This window comes from Solea senegalensis, linkage group LG10 (assembly GCF_019176455.1).
Source record: "Solea senegalensis isolate Sse05_10M linkage group LG10, IFAPA_SoseM_1, whole genome shotgun sequence".
Classification (NCBI taxonomy): domain Eukaryota; kingdom Metazoa; phylum Chordata; class Actinopteri; order Pleuronectiformes; family Soleidae; genus Solea; species Solea senegalensis.
The window spans coordinates 20598347-20617723 of record NC_058030.1 but is presented as its reverse complement, the minus strand read 5'-3'; the positions used below and the strand labels follow the sequence as shown (position 1 = coordinate 20617723).

At 42.2% G+C, this 19377-nt stretch overlaps 1 protein-coding gene across 3 annotated transcripts in view; it reads left to right on the top strand.

Annotated features, from left to right (window-relative positions):
• Window positions 1-3195: 3195 nt before the first annotated feature.
• Window positions 3196-19377, top strand: part of LOC122775937 (genetic suppressor element 1-like) — a 28076-nt gene continuing 11894 nt past the window's right edge. For 2 of the 3 annotated variants that reach the window (XM_044036185.1, XM_044036183.1), the window contains exons 1-3: window positions 3196-3356; window positions 14667-14846; window positions 17225-17424. In XM_044036185.1, the coding sequence (XP_043892120.1) occupies window positions 14669-14846; window positions 17225-17424 (378 nt within the window). In that variant the 5' untranslated portion in view covers window positions 3196-3356; window positions 14667-14668. Of the gene's footprint in view, window positions 3357-12665; window positions 12726-14666; window positions 14847-17224; window positions 17425-19377 lie in introns of those variants that run through there. The other variant, XM_044036184.1, reaches the window with a different exon arrangement.

Sequence of the window (19377 nt, the reverse complement as noted above, 5' to 3'; positions counted from 1 at the left end):
GTTCAAGTATTAGATGAAATACAGCAGCATGAGTGAGCTTATATAGCACACGATGACAGATGCATATTAATATAAACGTGTTTCTAACTCAATAGTTCACACAGTTTGAGACTTCAGTTAATATCAGAGGGAATTCATACAAAAATGTTCAGTATTTTTTACGTACAGGGCTGAGCCAAGCCTTCATGGGGCCTGAAGCTGGATTTGATTTGGGGGGGCCTTCTCCCACCACCTCAGAGGAGCCGGTGTTTATTATTGATACCAATGTAACACTTTAAACTGCATTATTTATAGTTGTTAGTGTTATTTAGACCAAACTAGTGTCTAAAAAAATCTGATAATTTGCACTACAGTAAGTGTGGTGTAAACCAGCTTAAAGACTTTGTTGTTGTTTTTTAAAAAAACAGATGTGTAAATGTGCACTAAATGAGCGACTCTTCAATTCCAAAATAAAACCATAGAACTTGAGCTCAGCTGTATTTAGATGTCTAAATATATCTGAAGATACCTAGATTTCCTTAATATGTTAAAATGATTTATTTTCCCCCCAAGCAGCCGTTTAGTTCTGCTTACATATAAATGATTTGGAGAGATTTAGAAAAGAAACACATAAAAGAAAAAAGTAGTGTGAGAATTGTCGTTCCCCTTTGATCTGCTGAGTATTATATTTCACGTCATTATTTTTAATTTACACAGCACACAGAATATACTATGAGAGTGTAATGACAACAGAGACGTTTCATATTTCAGTTCTGAATTAACCTTGAGTGTGGGGCACGGCAGACAGCTGCGTTAAGCGAACACGCTCTGATAAACCACCGTGTTTTTATTCATTCATTTATTTATTTATTTATTTTTTCAAACATTAGCACATGCGGTTTGGTGGATAATCCTGGGACATTTGACAGATGATTATAGCTGTGCAGACGGGCGCTTGTCAAGCTGCCCTTGCCTCGGCGTACGCACGTACACCATTGTGAAGTCACTTTATGGTATTGCATATGCGTTATGAGCAGATGTGCGTCAACGCTGCTCTTGCCCGTGGTCGACTTACCTCGGCCTTTTCTCTCTTCAAGTGTTGAAGAAGATGAGACAGTTTTTAAAGTCTGCATTCCCTTATACAGGATTTACTTGGTTTATAGGAAAACACTGCACGGCCCCCGAGAGACCACAAACAGCTGTGGAAAGCAATCAGCCATCAGTTCGTCTCAGAGATGTGATCATATAGTCACTTGGATTTCAACCACAATCATACTTTTCCGTAAATGCACTTTTTAATTTAATTATTTCTATATCATAGTGTATACGTCTCTATAGGAGTTTGTCATCTCTCCTCCACATCATCAGCAGCCATTATTACTGTATGGCCTCACCAGAGGAAGACCTCATCACGGTTGATTAATTGTCTAGTGTGGAAGAATTGGTGACATCTAATGGCGACACTACATATTGTATCAAATGGGAGCACTCTGCTCATTCCATATTCTCTCACTATGTTTAAATCAAAATTGAGTAAAGGTAGTATGAGTGAGGGTGCAGAAGAAACCAGTAGGGTGAAAAAAATGACACTAAAAAAGAATTCAGACATTAAAGATTCTTCTCTTACAATCATTACTAATATTACACAATTGATAATGATTACAAATAACACAATAATTAAAGATTAGAAAAGATGTAGTCCTCAGCAGGACACCAAGTTGTCCATCAGCTGGTGAGTTTCCCATAAATATGGTTGATATATTTAAGCAAAGCTGGGTTTTTTTCTTCAACGTCAAAATGCAAACCATATGCTCTCGCTGATTTCCAGCTGCTGTAGAAACATGACAGCACAAGATGGCACACTTCATTAAAGTGCAACCCTTGCCTAAAGTACAGTTTTAAAAATGGCAATGAAAAATAAATCTTGTACTTATTTTTCTTGTACTTATTTTAACGGGATTGTACACATAATATACAAACATAATTGTTATATACGGGACCTTTAAGGCCCACTATGTGTGTCCCTAAAAAACTAATACTTCTTCATTCAGAAAGACCGAATCCTAAGAGTTACTCCTGCTGCCATGAATAAAAAGGTAGTTTACTTTATGTTTTACAAGTCAGGAAATGTAATTTGCCGAATCTATTTGCAAATTTGAATAGAATTCATGTTTATTTTATTATTATTTTCGTTTTTGTTTATATTTTGAAACTAACAAGTGTTAGTGTTTTGTTCCAATTAGACTTTAAATAGGGTGTGGTTTGGTAAGTTCAGTAAACAGCCACTAGATGTCACTAAATCCCACACTTGAAACCATGAAGCCGTGTGTATGGTGCTGTGTGACCTGGGAGATGTTTGCTTCAGTTTTGCCTGTTGGATAAAAAGTCACCTCATGTCACTGAATGAGTTGTGAAGGTGTTATTTAAATGAAACTATACATGTATATGTGTAACTAAAGATGAATTACCAGTATTAGTAATAGAAGCAGTGGCCATAATATGCTGGTGTAGGAGATGAGCAGCGTATAATTTAAACATTATGCATTTGCATCATTTGCATGGCCGCCATTTCGACCAAGTCACAGGTGTGAGTAATCAAATGAGCGAAGGCTGAGTTCCCTTTAGCTTCCTCGGTTTCGGCGTGTGTTGCTGGGTCACTGTCACTCTGTCCTGACTTACACCAACTGTTAATGTGATCGGCAACACCTGTGCTTTTCCTGCTGAAACATGTCAAAATGGCTGCTGTGCAAAAAGGCCCATTGACCTACTGAAGACGTTATACTGTATTTGATTTGGTGTGTCCACTTTGAGGATTTCGTTGTTGTTGTTTTTAAATAAGGGGAGTTGTTGACATTTTCAACACTGTTTTACTCCAGTATTACTTTGTAAGGTTGGGGCTCTCTAGTAATTATTATAATTAATATTATGGGATGAAATGGCCAGTGTATTTCTCTGAACAGTGGTGGCTGTACATTGTTGCAGCAGCAGCAGCAGGAGGAGGATGCACAGGCGTGATTGTCTCCAGTGGACAGTAAACATGTCCAGGCTTTGAGGTATCTGCAGTCTGGGGCCACATCTTCCTTCTCTTCATCCATCCATCTCTCCAGGGAGCATCAGTGGAGCAGGTGCTCGCCCTCCTCCTCCTCCTCCCTCCCCCCCTCCCCTCCTCATCTGATACTCCGCCTCTCTCTCTCTCTGAGTGTGTGTGTGTGTGTGTGTGTGTGAGAGAGGGCAGTTAATGTGTTGTCCCCTCTCCGTGTGTGTCTTCTGCTGCTGTGAGGAGGACCACACAGTTTCCTCGCCTCACACTGCCGTAATTTCTCTACGCAAGGATGCGCAAAACACGCAGATAGTAGGCTATTTCCTTCGGTGAAGCGGTAAGTTGTTAGTGTGTGTGTGTGTGTGTGTGTGTGTGTCTTTTGTTGTCGCTACTACTGCTGCTGTGAGGAGTTAATAATGAAGTCTTTCGTGTAGTCACTGCTTTTAAAGTCAACCCGGGCTTGAGTTTAGGCGCCTGTCGTGTTACGTCATTATATTTGTGTCAGGGCTTTCATTTGTTCAGTTGTCAACAGACTCACAAGACTTGTTATTCCACGCGTTTACATGAGTGTGGATATCGTCACTTTGTGTCGCTTTTTACGACAGGAAGTAGCGTTTTTGTGCGTTTTTAACGCGGATTTGTGTTTCATTTTTAGTCTAATTTTGTTAATTGCAGTAGTCTGAAAGTGGTTTGTGTGTGTGATTGAATCAGTGGTAAAAAACCGGTTGTGTTTGCAGAAATGAGGGGGAAAACAGCTTCCGGTTTACCCTTTCACAATACAACAACATCGTCAACAATACACTAATAACTCCAACAACTTTATATGATAGTTTTGGCAAATACACTACTTCTTTCAGCAGGGGGAATGTGTTTTCTCAGTCATAAAGGGCTCATTTAAACATCATTGTATGCTGTTGTTTTTTTCTAAATTAGACTCGTCTGATTCCTGTTTGTTGTAGTTATGTGTGTGTGCGCGCGCGCGCTCACATGACGCAGTAGCAGGAGGTGTGAGGCGTCAGTGTGTCTTCTTATCTTTCTCGTCAGACTTGTCGGTGATCAAACAGTGCTGCTGTTTGAACTGCCCCCAGTAAACTTAACGGACAGGAAGAAGACTGAGCTGAAGCACTGTGTGTATTTGTGTGTGTGTGTGTGTCACCTTGATTTGGTTAGTCACACAGCAGCACCCATGGGATTTAGAGGAGTCGCTCTTTAATCCGGGACCTTTAACAGCGGCTCTATTGTTTGGCTGAGATAGATGCCGCTGGGCGCATTAGCAGCAGTCAAGCGGATCACGCCGCTTTTGTGTGTGTACACAGCCCGCAGGTGGAGTTCAACACGCGCGCACACACACGCACACACGCATATGCTACATACGCCATGTGCTGATCCTGACCTGCCATAGACCAGCTGCTCAGCAGGAGTCACTGAGTAAACCTCCAATCTCTTTAATTACCTCCTTCTCATATTGATACTGTAAACCCATTCTCATGGCTTAGGATTCACCCCAGTGTCATTAGTGATGGGACAATATAGGATGTTACTGCATATCATGATAAAAAAAGTGAACTTGAATATGCTGTCCAACATGTCAGCATACAGTCCTAGTGTTTTATTTTCAAGTGCTAGAAGGAGGAGCCTGCAACGTGCTGGTCATGTCATGACCTCCCTTGTTTATTTTAGTGTATAAACATTATCTCTGTTCATCACTTTAAATTGTGTCTAAATGTGCATAAATAAGGATGTGGACACTTTCACAACTCATCTCCTACTTTCTCTGCCGTGTTTCCTTCTTCATTGGTCTTAGTGTCAGGTTTTTGTGGGCGGAGCCTTCGTCTGTGATTACATAGCAAATTTCTACTTCTTTTCTGGCTGTTGTAGAAACATGGAGGCGCAAGTTAGCTGCCTCCGTTTAGGGAGACCGTTGCCTAAAGGAAGCATAAAAAATACACTTATGCAAACATTCTCACAGGTAGTACGTTCAATTTCTGCCAATAACTCCTCTTAAATGTTAAACACTCTGTGCCATTAAAGCTTATGTATACAAACCAAATGAATGATTAGACAGAGGGCTCTGCCTGTTTGCTTGCTTTACTGCAGTAATATTAGGAATCACAGTTATGTTGGTCAGAATAACTGTTGTCCCATACCTGTGTCTGTGTCATTAAGCTGCAGCAGATTTTACAATATGCTGTCATTTCCTGTCAGTGAATTGTGCCACTTTTATAGTCCTCTGGTTGTGTGCTACTTTTTACTCCCTGCAGATTCAATGTCATTAGAGCAGAAACATTTGTACAATCAATTAGCCTAATCCACAGGCAGGAGAGGAATAAGTGGTTTAACCTTCATTTGAGGATATGCTCTTTTTGTAATATCACTGTGTAGTTGACCGGGACATCATTTTGATGATTGTTTCAAACAGAAAAACTGGGAAACCACAGCTGGAAAGAAAAAGCCACCATCTTTACCTTTACCTTTTTAGTAGGTGTGTTCTTCAGCTGTGGATGATATTACATCTTCATTAGCAGATGAGGACGCTCACGCAAATAAGTACTGATGGTCATGATCAAATGTCCTTTCTAGTCAAGAAAAGATGATCTCAGCAAAAGATTCATAGTATAATTAGAGATGATTATTTGAAGTTGAAATGATTAATGGTTGAGTCAATCAACAGAAAATGAATTAGGAACTCAAGAAACGTTCACTGGCCTCTGTCTCTGATATAGGTCCAGTTGTGAAAATGCCTTTTCTTTCTATAGCTTATGTATAATATTATAAAGTTGTAAATGTTACTCTACTAAAACAAGACATAAACTAAGTGGTGGACATTTTTGCTAGTTAACTGACATGTTTGAGACAAAATGATGAGGTGGGATAAAAGGATATTTAAAATAATCATTACCCTGAGATACACATATGCTATGAAATCATCTGCTTCTTCCACATATGGCACTCTTCCATTATGCAGTTCTAGCACCACTTGGCTCTACACTACTCGGTTTGGTATATCATTTACCATTACTTCATACAATTTGATTTCATCCTCAACATGGACTGGGTCATCATAGCATGGATGTGCAAAAATCCCCAGTTATTTTCCGTGTACTGAATCATTAGAAACAAGATTCATTCACTGAATCGTTCAGTTTTTCCTGAACTGAGATTCTAGAAAGATTAACACACATTTTCAGGGATTTTGAAGTCTTTTTAACTGATCTACAGTTCGGCATTGTTCGGTTAGACCAGGGGTCTCAAACTCAAATGACCTGTGGGTCACTGACTGTCTCGTCTGGTCAGTCTTTTACTTCTTCTGTCTTTTATCCAGACAGACACAGCCAAAAACATAACTCTCTTGGCAGAGTTAGAAACAGGAAAAATTGTTAAAATACGACACGGAAGCTTTGACACACTCAAGTCACATGAGCAGTCACAAGAACAAATGTCAGACATATGACCGACAGGCAAATGGAACATATTCAAGTTGAAACACGAGAAAGGTGTGAATCAACTACAGGGTCATTTTCCTCATTGTTCTCGTCTTAAATTAACACCGATAATCTACAAGGAAATAATCCATAACACTTGTATACTAAGTTTTCCCAGAGACGACACCTTTGACTCCGCTCTGCCTCTGACGTGACCATGGCCTATATTTCACCAAGTGTCATTCAACAGAACCATTTATGTTTGTAACAGTAACAGTTATTTTGCAGGTAGCACACACTTCAATTACACTCTGCACTTTCTACTAATCCAACACCTGCCTGACAGACTAGTTTGAGTCTCTGTACACCTTTTTTCAGAGTGAGTGTGTGTGTGCGTGCGTGCGTGCATGTGTGCACTCCCCGCCCTCATGTTTGCTCAGATGGTTGTGGTAAAGACACTGTGGCATGGTGTCAGCACCTGGTGAACGCAGCCAGCCTCTGGCCAGAGGAGGAGAAACAATGTGTGTAAATATCTAGGCTGAAAACACATACACACACACACACGCAACTCTTGGACAAACTTACCTTAGTTTCCTGGAGAGTTAGTTAGACTTACCAAACATTTACCAAACTATATCACTCACAATGATGAATATTTCCATTATTAGAATAATTGGGAACAAAGAATTTTTTTTGCCAACATACAGTCCCAGAGATATATTTTATTTATTTTTCTTTCCAGTCATTCCAGCACCTCATGATTCAAATTGATGTTATTTACGTTTCTGGTTTGTACTGTGAAAGTAAAGTAATTATTTCTATAAATACTAATTTTACCATTGCAATATTTTGCAACCCTTTTGGGTGAAGTCTTTTCTACACATACTTCCCGAATGTTCAAACATTAGTCTTTAAAAATGTCTTTTAATCGACACATTAAAACTTACAACTACTGCAATAATATTGTGAATCAAAACTCTTTTGGTCAGGATAATGACAAACAGAAAACGCTCATGTCGTCCCATTCCTATTGAGGAAACAGATTGTGTTTCCAGCTGAGCCAAACCTTCCTCAACGAACTGTTTTTCCAGTTTGAAATTCACACCCAATGAGAAACGGAGGTGAAGAGTCAGACACAGCCAGGCGCCGAAAAACAAACTGAGACTCAGTAAGTTATCTTTTAGCATCATCTTCCTATCAGAGACAGACAAGACTGAGCCACGCGCGGCAGAAAAGATCGATGACACAGAGGAGAACAGAAATGTAGCCGACGTGAAGACGGTGAGGAGGAGATGACAAGGCAAAGAAACGATAACGCAGACAGATAGAGAAAGAAAGGTGTAAGGGCTCCCCAAACTGCTGCTATTTTTATTTCCTGTTTTCTGTATCTGACAGCAGTGACAAGATCCTTGTAGACAAGTACACTGATTAGAGAAATGGAGATGGGTCATTGAATGAGGATGTGGCCTGCAGCCAGGGGTTGAAGTGGAGGCGAGAAGAGAAGAAAAGAGAAGGAGAGGAGAGACTTGCCAGTGTTGCTGACAGGCCACATTTCACCTCTAAGCTTCAGCAGTCATAATTTATAGACCTTTCACTAACATCTCAACATTGTTGAGATAGCACTGTAAACATGGCTGTGCTCTGGCGGATGCACTGTTTAATATGAGACTAAGTAATGACTCCTGTTCTCCACACACTGGCACAGTAGATTATTAGTATTCCCTTTGTGTGCAGCTAATTCTCTGCTCCATCATGTTTTTGGATCTGATTCCTGCTTGTGTGTTTGTTTTGCTGGAGGTGTTGTTTATTACACCATGTGGTTTTTCTGCTCCATTTACCCCAAAAGCATAAATGCATGTTGGCTGTTTGGTCCCTTTAGGACTCACGTGCATATGTTCTTGTGACACAAGCCGCCTGAAACCTAAGGCGGCGAACTCCGTGTGGGAGCTGTCTTTTCTTCAGATAGTTCACGTTGGTGTTTTTTTGTTTTTTTGCTCATGTCATCGTTGTGTTATTATCCTGAAGTTCTGTGTTTATCTCTGCATTTTCAGTGTGTGCAATGCAGGAAAAGGGCCAGCATGTGTGCATTGTTTATGGATTGTAAGGAAGTGTTAAGTGTTTCTGTGTGAGCTGCAGAGTGACTGGAGCTAGTAAAGCCATTTAGCAGCCCCTGGAGTAACCCAGGAGACTGCTGTGTTGACGCCACTCTGACTGCTATTACAGACAAGTTTAAGAGGCTGTAAAACATTTGGCTACTTTTTTTCTCTCTCTCTCTCTCTCTCTCTCTCTCTCACAACACACACTTCCTCTCTCTCTTTTTGTGTGTGCGGTATCTAGTGTTTGTCATGTTGTGGGGACCTGGCTCTGTTCACACACTCACATTGTGGGGATTGGTCTGACTTATGAGGACAAATGGCAAATCCCAGTGACAAAAACTTAACATTGAATGTGATGACATGGTTTTAAGGGTATAGCCATGATTCAGAAAACTGTAAAAAAAGACTGTATTTGCAATATTAAATCACATTATATTATTTTACATAATACGTAATAAAAATGTTTGGTTTAGGATAATGTAATAACAGTTAATGTGAAAGTAAATCTGTTGGAAATGAATCTATGTCAGTATAATGTTCTCTGAAGCCATGCAGATGCGACTGGTTTTGTGTGTGCATGTCACTGATATTTGAAAAACAGTCTTCCAGCTCACATAACAGCAAGGTCGCTGTACGTGCGAGCAGCCTCAGCCCTCTGGGCCAAATTAATAGAGTCTTAAACCTTAAAAAAAGAGCATATTTGTGTTCAGACTTTGTGTGCGAGAGCGTTTCTGTGCACTCCCATTATTAGTCTAATGTTAGGTAACTGTTCGTAAACACAGGTTACTTAATTACTCGTCTCTCATGAGCTCGTTGGGCTGAACTGGTTCCCCTGCTGTCCTCCCAGCCTCACTGTGGTGGGTGTTTGTTTTTGTGTGTGTGGGAAGAGATGGTGAGAAAGTGAAAGAGAGAGAGAAGGTGTCGAGGACACAAGTCTCTCAATGTGCCGTGTGTCATGCAGGGCAGTATAGAGTGATTGTGTATTTATTTTGTATTATTAATTGATTGTGTATTAAAAGCCTATTTCACATGAGAAGTAGTGGATATAGCTTCATAAAAGAACCCTCCATTAACACCAGGGCCGGTGGTTGGTCTGCACTGTCACCCGTGTCACCCATGTGTGAATCGTGATGCCACAGATGTGTCGCGACATACACTTGTCGTAGGAAAAAACAGTTGTGATGATATTTTACATCATTTCAAAATAAAGGTCTTTGTTCTGATATTTCACAATAAAAAAAACACATATGTTGCAAAACTAATCTGTAAATATCAAAACCAAACATTTTGTGTGGTGTCTGGAATCGTTTGAAGGGCTCCCCGTGGGCCACAAGTTTGACACCTGTGGTTTAGATGATCCCATGTTGCGCCAGAAATTGTCCAGTGCTGTCAAAAATAGAGAAAATGAACAAGAAATTTGCATGTTCAGGTCTTTCGTTCCACCCGATGATGATTGGAGCCAAAGCCAATAAAAACCTGCATGCTTAATTAACCCAGGATTGAAGGCTGATTAAACACATTCCCACTGGTAACCCAAATCTGTTTGTGTCCAGAGCTAATGGTAAAGTTCCCGAATGCAGCTGATACAGTGCAACACAGAAGGTTCTTCTATATAAAAACAATGACACAGCGAGGTCATAGTTTTGCTTTATTCCATTAAAAATGGACCATTTGCCTTTATACAGTACATGAGTGATGTGTCCCTCATAATCTCCACACATCTTCACAAGTCTGTTCCAAAGTCAAAGCCTTTGATATTTGCATCTAATGTTTGGAGGTAGCCCCTCCCATAACTCCACTAACTAACTGTAAACAGAGTCAGCCAGTGGACACAAATGTGAATCATAAAGCTGAATATAAGTATGGAATCCACCTAAGATTACCACATTGCTTAACTTAATTCCATATAGATCCTAAGACTCTCCCAGCTGCTGACTGAACACGAACACGGACAGCTCCTTTTAATGTGTTTAATGTGCTCCGTCTTAATCCATAACACCATCAGTGGAGCAGAGATTGGCTGTTTGCATATGTTTGACAGCTCAGACTGGTTTCAAAACCAATAAGGCGCCGCAGTTCTGTCCATTTTCTCTGAATGACTCTGTTTGTTCATGCAATGGATGCAAATATTTGCTCGTTGAAACATGCTCACAGTTGTAGTGCCTCTGAAATTCCCATTGTAAAAACACAGCTGTAGGCTGACGTGTTGTGCTAAGTGATCATTTAAGTCGCGATAGATGAAGGGATTTGCTCGCAGTATCCTGCAGTGCTTCCTCTCACAGCCCGTAGACAAGCAGGTTCAAGACCTTAAATTGACTGTAGGTCAATGGTTGTTGTTTGTAGTCGTTTGCCCTGTAATCGACTGATGACCTGAACCCAGCCTCTTGTTTATGTCAGCTGCAATTGGCCTCAAATAGAATAATTGGTAGGTAATGAATAAATGTTATGCATAGTAATTCTAGCTCTCAGATAAAGAGTCTTCTTTTTTTTTTAAGTGACATCCACATGATCAAGACAAATCAGACAGATGCATTGACTGTGGCATGGTTGATGGGGGTATGGCTTTGAGAAGAGATTAACTAAAATGTAGATAGTACATCATAGCATAGTCAATGATGTAAAATGTTAAATGGATATAATAACTGGAGACAGCACTTACAAATGTCTGCCATAGTGTCATTATAATCCAAATCATTTCTTTCCTCGGCCATAACTTACATCCCCAGAAAAATGTAATCAAAATATGTCCTTTGCTCTTTGAGACAGATTACCGCCGTGGTGTAGGCTACAGATGATATACTGCGTGTATATATATATATATACTGTATATATATATATATATATTAATTGTGAATGAGCTGATGATGGCGCACTCCAAGTAAATCATAGAGATTGTGACCAACGTGGATTCACACCACATTCACGAACAAAATGTATGCCCGCCATGCAACGGTAAGCTATGATTCTGTTGCTGTTCAAAGCTGTGGACAACATGCACAATTATGCACATTTTGAATATGGTTCACACAGATGTAGACTGGTCCATGTCCTCATTATCTCAATAGAAACATCATCATTTCATTGGCCAGGGAATTGCCAGTGGCATGAACTGTGATCACAAATGAGCCAGAGGAAGACAAAGACCGTCGTCACTATGTTTTGCATCTTTAAGCTCATAATTAAATGAGTACAGTGAAAAGTAAGGTTCGCCAAAAATGTTCATGGCTAAACGCTATGCTAATGGACGAAAGATGGATGTGTGTTAAAGCATTGGGCCGAAAATGTGCATCTCTGCCAAAAAATTAAGCAGACAAACAGGAAATTAACGTTTAAACCACGGTCCTGTGTTCCCACTGATCTTATTACATTGATCAACAAAAACCCATTTAAACCTGGGATAAATGTTTTTTTGAAGTCAGAATACATTATAACACTGGGATATGACTCTTTGGGGTAGGACTGCGCACTTTTGAAGCATAACATTTTAAGTTTCTCTAAAATGGTCTTTACACCGGAGCCATTGTCTGTATATATATATATTAGATGTGTTTAATATGACAGTCGTCACCTTTTAAAAACAGATTACTTAAGGATGGTAAATGTCTTCATTTGTATTATGAGTGAAAGGGTGAAAGGTCACTGTCAGACGCCCCCACACCCCAATGAACTCACCCCTATCCCCCAGAGCAGTCAGAGCCGACTGGCAACGAGACAGAGTGATGGATGGGGGGATAACACTAGCCTCTGCCACACACACACACACACACACCCTCACCCTCCCCTTCTTCCCTCTTAACCCTCCTCCTTCCACCCCCCTCCACTCCACTCAACCACTGCCACTCTCCCTGGAGTGAGCACCAAAAGAGGGAAAGATGAAGAATGAAGAGAGAAAATAACAGAGGCACAAATTGAGAGAGTGAGAGAGGGAGAGAGAGAATGTAAAGATAAGAAGAGTGACACAGAGGGGAAGAGGTTGGATGGAGAGGGAGAGAAAGGAAGAGCAGGAGGAGGGAGTGGAGGGAGGGGAGGGAGGGGAGGGCGGTGGTGGATGGAGAGGAGGATGGGTGGGGGGGAGTGGAGAGAAAAGATGTCACGTGACAGTGTAGCAGCTGCAGGGCTGAGAGAGAGAGAGAGTCTCACAGAGGAGCAGAAAGACGGACGAGCAGGAGGAGAACAGTGAGTAGGAGGGTGAGTGTGTCTGTTTTCATGTCTGAATTACTGTATGTGCACATGCATGCATATGTTACTACTGTATGTGTGTGTGTGTGTGTGTGTGTGTGAATGACATGGAAGGATATCAGTGGAATAGCCTGAAAGAAAAAGATTGAAGAAAGAGGGCAAGAAACACAGAGAAGATTATGTTTGTTGGCTTTTGTTAAATAAGCTCCAATATGCTGAGATAAAGGAGAGACAGACAGAGAGAAAACGAGGGAGGGAGAGATAGAAAGGAAAGAGTGAGTGAGAGGAGAGGGAGGGAGAGAAAGAGTCGATTGAAACTGTCTTATCATCGCTCCCTTGACTGCTGGGCTCAGCAGAGACACAGATACAGAGACACACACACACACACACACACACACACACACAGCCTGTCAGGATCTGAGCTTTTACTCTCTTCATCTCTATTTCCCTCTGTCTGTCACTTTGAGTTTCACTTTTCTTGCCATGTAAATACAGTAAGTAAAGCAAAAACAGGGGTGTGGGGGGGAGTAAAAGGACTATAATAGGAAGTTGAATTAAAAAAAGAACACCTTTGTTTATTCTGTGAGCTTCTAATGTGTGATTAACTCATGTCAGCAGATAAACACAGGTTGGTTGTACACCTTACACACGTTACTGACTGCATGACAATCACTACTGTTAGCTTCAAATGAACACATGATTTGTTATTTTCCCTTTTTTTTCTGAGAAAATAAAGCTTGTCTTTTGTCATTAAACCAAGAAGAGCTTATTTCCCCCGAAACTTTAAACATTAACTTAAATCATCTGTTTTATAATTTGGTGACACAGGAAGTGTGTGTGTGTGGAGTGTCAGTGGTTGCAAATGTTACTCTCATGGCATGTCCACCTCTACTACATGTTCACTCAACCTAAGGTTTGCCCTTTGTACTGTTCATCAGTTTTGTTCTCCGCAATTTATTTACTTTTTGTTACAGCAAAGTAATAACCTGATATTTATCATGATAATCATAGATATCTGATATATGTTTTTTTGTTGTTTTTTTTGTTAGCACGCCGTATGTCTTACTCTCTCACTCCTGGGCTCCTGCTGCGTGTTTGTGTGCTCACGTGTGTGTGAAGTGTGGCAGGTCGACGAGCAGCAATATGAGCTTTACTACATGTTCACTTAACAAATTCTTGGATGTGATTTTCTCGACACCCTCCCCCCTCCCTTCCCCCCCTCCCCTTCTTCAGAACCATCCATGTGATGAGCAACAACATTTAGTAATGGTGTTCAATGTGAATGTATGAATTTTTCATGAGTGTGTCCACTGCTTTGGCTGTTTGTTTGTTCCTCCTGTGGTATATGGCTGCGTGCGCATGCTTCAAAGGTGGTTGTGTGTTTGTGTGTGTGTGTGTGTGTAGTAGTAGTAGTGGTGGTGGTAATGAGGTCATTGCTGTAGCAGGCGGGCTGCTGGCTATTTCCAGCTGTAATTAACATTAGTGGGTCAGTAAGAGGGTAGAGGGTGAACACAAAGGTTAGTGCAACCACGTTAACTCAAAGTGCGTCCAGAGTGTTTCCAGCAGATCGATACAAGCGTTACTCCTGTGTGTGTGTGTGTGTTTGTTTTTCGTTCGTACATGAGTGTCATGGTGACGTCAGTGTGAAAATGCAGTGATACCTCACGGCGTGTGCGTGTAGACACACCCGAGGTCTTGAGATGTGTCGACCGGCTCCCTTGAGGAAACGGACGTGGGTGCACTCGTGTGTGTGATTTGCTATTAGGGTCAGTGCTCGGTTTGACACAGCTTAAGTCTCCTCACTTTGTCTCAAGTGGAGCTGACCCAAGCATACAGTATAAACTCACTGTGATGTCCACACACAAACACACACACTGGACTGGACTGTGTGGGTTTCATCCAAAAAATAATAATGGTTCCTCGCATCTTTCTCGCCACTCTTCTCCTCAGGTATGAACCATGAGTCCAATAAATCATCATCATTAGGAATGATCTCCACGGCAACTCGCACCACGGCCACTGTCAGTCCCCTCAGTCCACTAACCAATGGGAACGCAGTTGCCCAATCTGCAAACTCTGGATTCGCTGCTGCTCTGCGTAAACTGGCCAAACAGGCAGAGGATCCCAGAGGTGAGCGGTGATCTATCCTCTTTAAAAAAACAGAGCTCCAGCGGCTCCACACCCTGGAGAGCTAACTACATGCACACACACACACACACACACACACACACACTCACACACACACTAACAGCAGAGAGTGTGAGGGGCACACCCAAAAACAAACCCCCCTTTACGACCGGTGCCAGGTTTGTTCATTATCCTTTAATACATCTCCTGAATTTATAGTCCGTGTCATTGTTAAACCAACAAACTGAACTGTGACAACACAATTAAAGGAGTAGTTCTAGATTCTAGGTGCACTAGCAAATCAACACGATACAGGTGACCTGGTGAGGCCTGAGTTCTACTTTATTTATATTCCACGTCTGCAGAGCACAGTCAAGGCTGCAGTTCCACTCATACTAAAATGAGGGTCCACGTCAGTCCATGCCTGCGTACTCCATCTCTTTCACACACACACACACACACACACACAAAAATCAGGAATCTCATGTATTTTGATGCTTCACAGCAGCAGTGCAACTGTGCATGGAGATCATTTAACAGACCACAGTGTGTGTTCTGTCAATAAATGCTGAATGTTTTAGTGCCTTGTAGCTCTCTTGTGTTTGTGTGTGTGTGTGTGTGTGTGTCTCCTGGCTCAGCTCATTGGTATCCTAATGAAGGTGTTGGATAAGAGCTGACCTATTGTGACCTCTCCCTCTCTGTCTCTTCCTTCATCCGTTTCCATTCATCTCCTAATAATGAGAATCTAATTACAGCCAATTATAACAAGCTCTCTCTCTCTCTCTCTCTCTCTCTCTCTCTTTCTCCCTGTCCCTCCCTCCCTGTCCCTCCCTCTCTCCCCCGTACTCTATCACCATCTTGTTCCGTTTCTCACTCTCTCACTCCCTCTCCCTACAGCTCTCTCACTCTCTTCTTCCACCTTTTTATAATCTCATTATTTCTTCGTGCCGTCTCTGAATATGTTTGAGTTTCTGTGAGTGTGCACTGATTAATTAGTTACTGTAATAGAGTAATGATGAAGTGGACGTGAAGGAGAACTAACGCTCGCTCGCTCTCTCTCTCTCTCTCTCTCTCTCTCTTTGTCTCGTTTAACACCTCCTCCTTTGCTATGTCACACTCAAGCTCTTTTTCTTTCTTCACTTTCACCGTTCTTTTACTTTCCATATATCTGATTTGTTTTCCTTTTACATCAGTGTGTAAACATACACACACACACACACAGGCCTAACTGCCACTTACAGTGTGTTTACCTTTTCTTTGTGTCCATCTTTTTACACTTTCCTTCGTTTATGACACATTTCACCACCATGCATTTCCTCAAAGAGCCTAAATCAGTGTGAACGTCAGCATTTTCTCTTGTATTATGTCACAACATGGACAGCAGTCATTAGACTATGACGTCACGGCTTGAAGGTTGTCGGTTTGCGTCCCTGTTTGACCCAGGGCCTTTCTGTGTGCAACTTGCATGTTCTCCTTATGTGTCTGGGTTTTCTCTGGTTACTCTACGTGACACTCCTGCAACTACTCCAGCATGTTGAGTGCTATTCCACGTCTTCAAGCTGACAGAGCACACATTTGGTCTCCTCGTCAGGCCTGAATTTATCTTGCTGTTGCCTTCTTCTTCTTCTTTGTACCAGCTTCTACGAATATTTCTGGGTTTAAACGGGGAGTGGGAACTGTGACGCGCATGTGGGAAACACCTATGCCAGATTATGTCTGACTCTGGTGAGGCAAAAATGTGTACAAGCAGTTAGAGTTTGACTTTGATTGCGAGACCCTGGGTGCGTTAGTCCAACTTTGACAAATTTAGCTCCATCAAAATCCGGTTTAAGTTGGTCTTACACAGTAATTTAGTTTTTTTCTAATGACGCGTCAACTCACTGATTAACACACCCACATAATGTGGTTGTGAGTCAAATCAGCATCGCATAAATATTCCCCCGGGGGCTTTGACCAAGAAACAATGAAAGCGATGGCGGCACACAATGAAGACAACTGTGCGGGAAACATGGTGAAATCCCGACGAGGAGATCAAAATGATGCTCTTATAGCTTTAAGAAGTTAATGGATGGTATGGCAACTAAACTAGCTTAAGTTGTTTTGTTATGTGATGGATGAGTTAACTAGAAAATACCTACTGCTAACAAAGCCCATAGGGCCACAATGCCACCTTCCATCACAGAGCCAGGCTCATTCAATTCAAAAGGGGACAAGAACAGTGGTCCAATTAAATGGTGTAGTTGTAGAGCTGCAGTGTTAAGTCATGCTACAGTCAGTCCTCAACTTAACTGATCGTGTAAACGTACTTTGTGTATGACTGTTGACTCTTCTCCTGTCACTTACACCTCCTCTCCTCTCCTCCTCTCCTCTCCTCTCCCCAGGTTCTGCCCTCAGCGGTGAGTCATCCCCAGTCTCTTCCCCAGCCACCAGCCACAGCTCCCCAGTCACCACTCCAAAGCGGGGCTCTTTAGGACCCCTCCTGGGCCAGACCAGGGGTCACGGCGTCCCCGGCACTCCTCCAGTAGTCACCATTGCCCCCACCAAAACCAGCAACGGCCTGTGGAGGGCTGACGGACGACAGGTAAGAGACGAGAGGAGACGTTTGTCAAACTGTCGCACCTGCTGGTGTTCCAGACAGGTTTGAGACAAGGCATCTGGTGCTCTCCCACTGCGTATCTGTACTTCCTGTTCCCGTTAAGCAGGCTTTTTTCTTTTCTTTTCTTCTGTCTCTCTCACTCCCTCTCTCTCTCTCTCTCTCTCTCTCTGTCTGTTGACACAGGCGAGTCATTGTCTCTTCTTCTCTCCCTTATCCAACCTGCTGTTGCTCCCTCCATTACAGAGCTTTTCAACATCAAATTGTTAAAACCATCCCTCAGTCTCTTTCCTCTGTCTGTCTGATTCTCTCTCTCTCTCTCTCTCTTGGTCTCATTGTTCTCATATTTTCATGCATTCACTCCTCCTCCTCCTCCTCCTCCTCCTCCTCCTCCTTACTATGTCTTTGCTCACGAATCAGTCCCTGTCTTATACAGCAACACGTGAAGGGTTTGTAAAGAAACACTGGGGGCTGCAAAGACTGGCACCCATTGTGTTCAGTTTCCTCCTCTGTGCATGTGTGTGTGTGCGCTCGCACGTGCGCGCGCGCGTGTGTGTGTGTGTGTGTACTTGACCCTTCACCACAAAAGGCTTAGGATGTGAAGAGGGACCTGTGTTATGTGTGTGTGGATGTGTTTGCTTGTGCGTGTGTGAGTGAATTTAAGCCAGGGCGAGGATACAGGCCCCTCACACAATGCAGGGGTTTGCCCCCACAGTAGCCACTTCCCCTTGGATCAGAGCAGCCTTTCTCCCCCCTCACAAAGAGCACCCTGTGGCTCTGCTTGCCCGCGGCTCCCATTCACACAGAGAAAGAAGTAAGGAGGGAGAGGGAGGGAGGCAGGAAAACAGAGAATGCAGAATGTTAAGAGAGGGGGGAGGCGAGGGAGAGTAAGAGTGACTGACCAGGAGAGCGACTTCACTTTGTATAAGTATTTGTCCTTTTTGTGCGCAGCTTCTTCTCCACCAGAACAGAAGCAGCACAGTACAATATAAGATGAAACAGACACATCATGTGTTGCCTCATTTTTTAATCAGTGTGAACTGCTGGGTGACAGATATGGTTTGAATCTGTTTTCCATAAGTGACGCATTCAAAACCATTCAAACATATTCAAAGCACTGGTATTTCACTGCATGTTAAGTGTTGTACAAACTCAGGTAAGAGATTGAGGGTTTTTGGTAGAAGTCATTTGCTTGTGGGTCTGTCTATGGTCCCTTCTATGGTCCGTCTGACCTGTTTTGCCATCTGTTACTGTAGCAACAACATCTGACACTCGCAGTAAGTGTGTTACTGTGAGTGTAGCTAAACATACACATGTGCTGTGTGTGTCTCTTGTGTTTAACGTGTTGGAGCGACAGGCTTTTCCTCACAGCTATTACTTCTTTAACCTGGAAATATCCATGACTCTGCTCACAGTGTGACACTTAAAGACAGGGGTCATTTTCTTCATCCTGTTTACTGCTCAGCCGAGCAGGCGGTCCCTTCTCCTTTAGCTGCTGGATGAATATGGCGAAGAATTTGAACAAACATGATAATGTTCACTGTGTTTTACTCCACCTGTCATGTTACCTTTAATACCAGTATAATATGGCACAGCCCTAGTATTGCTTTTTCAACATTTATCGTCTCCAACTCAGACAAAGTACAAAGGTGGCTTAGAAACACTGCCGCAAAGAAGGATTGTGTTGGTGTAACTCAGTCAAACTAGTGCATTTACATGTCATTGTAGCAGACACGTTTATCCAAAGCGACTTACAATGGAATTGAGTACAATCAGCCAGGTACACAACAGCATCTGCCCTTTGCATAGGTTAAGTCAATCAGTGGGTCAGGACCTGCAGATGGATCAAGGGAACTCTTTTTTCTAGCCTTTGTCTTAAGATTTATTAAATACCACATGATTTTTAAACCACGTGTAAAACCCTGCACAAGCCACATGCTA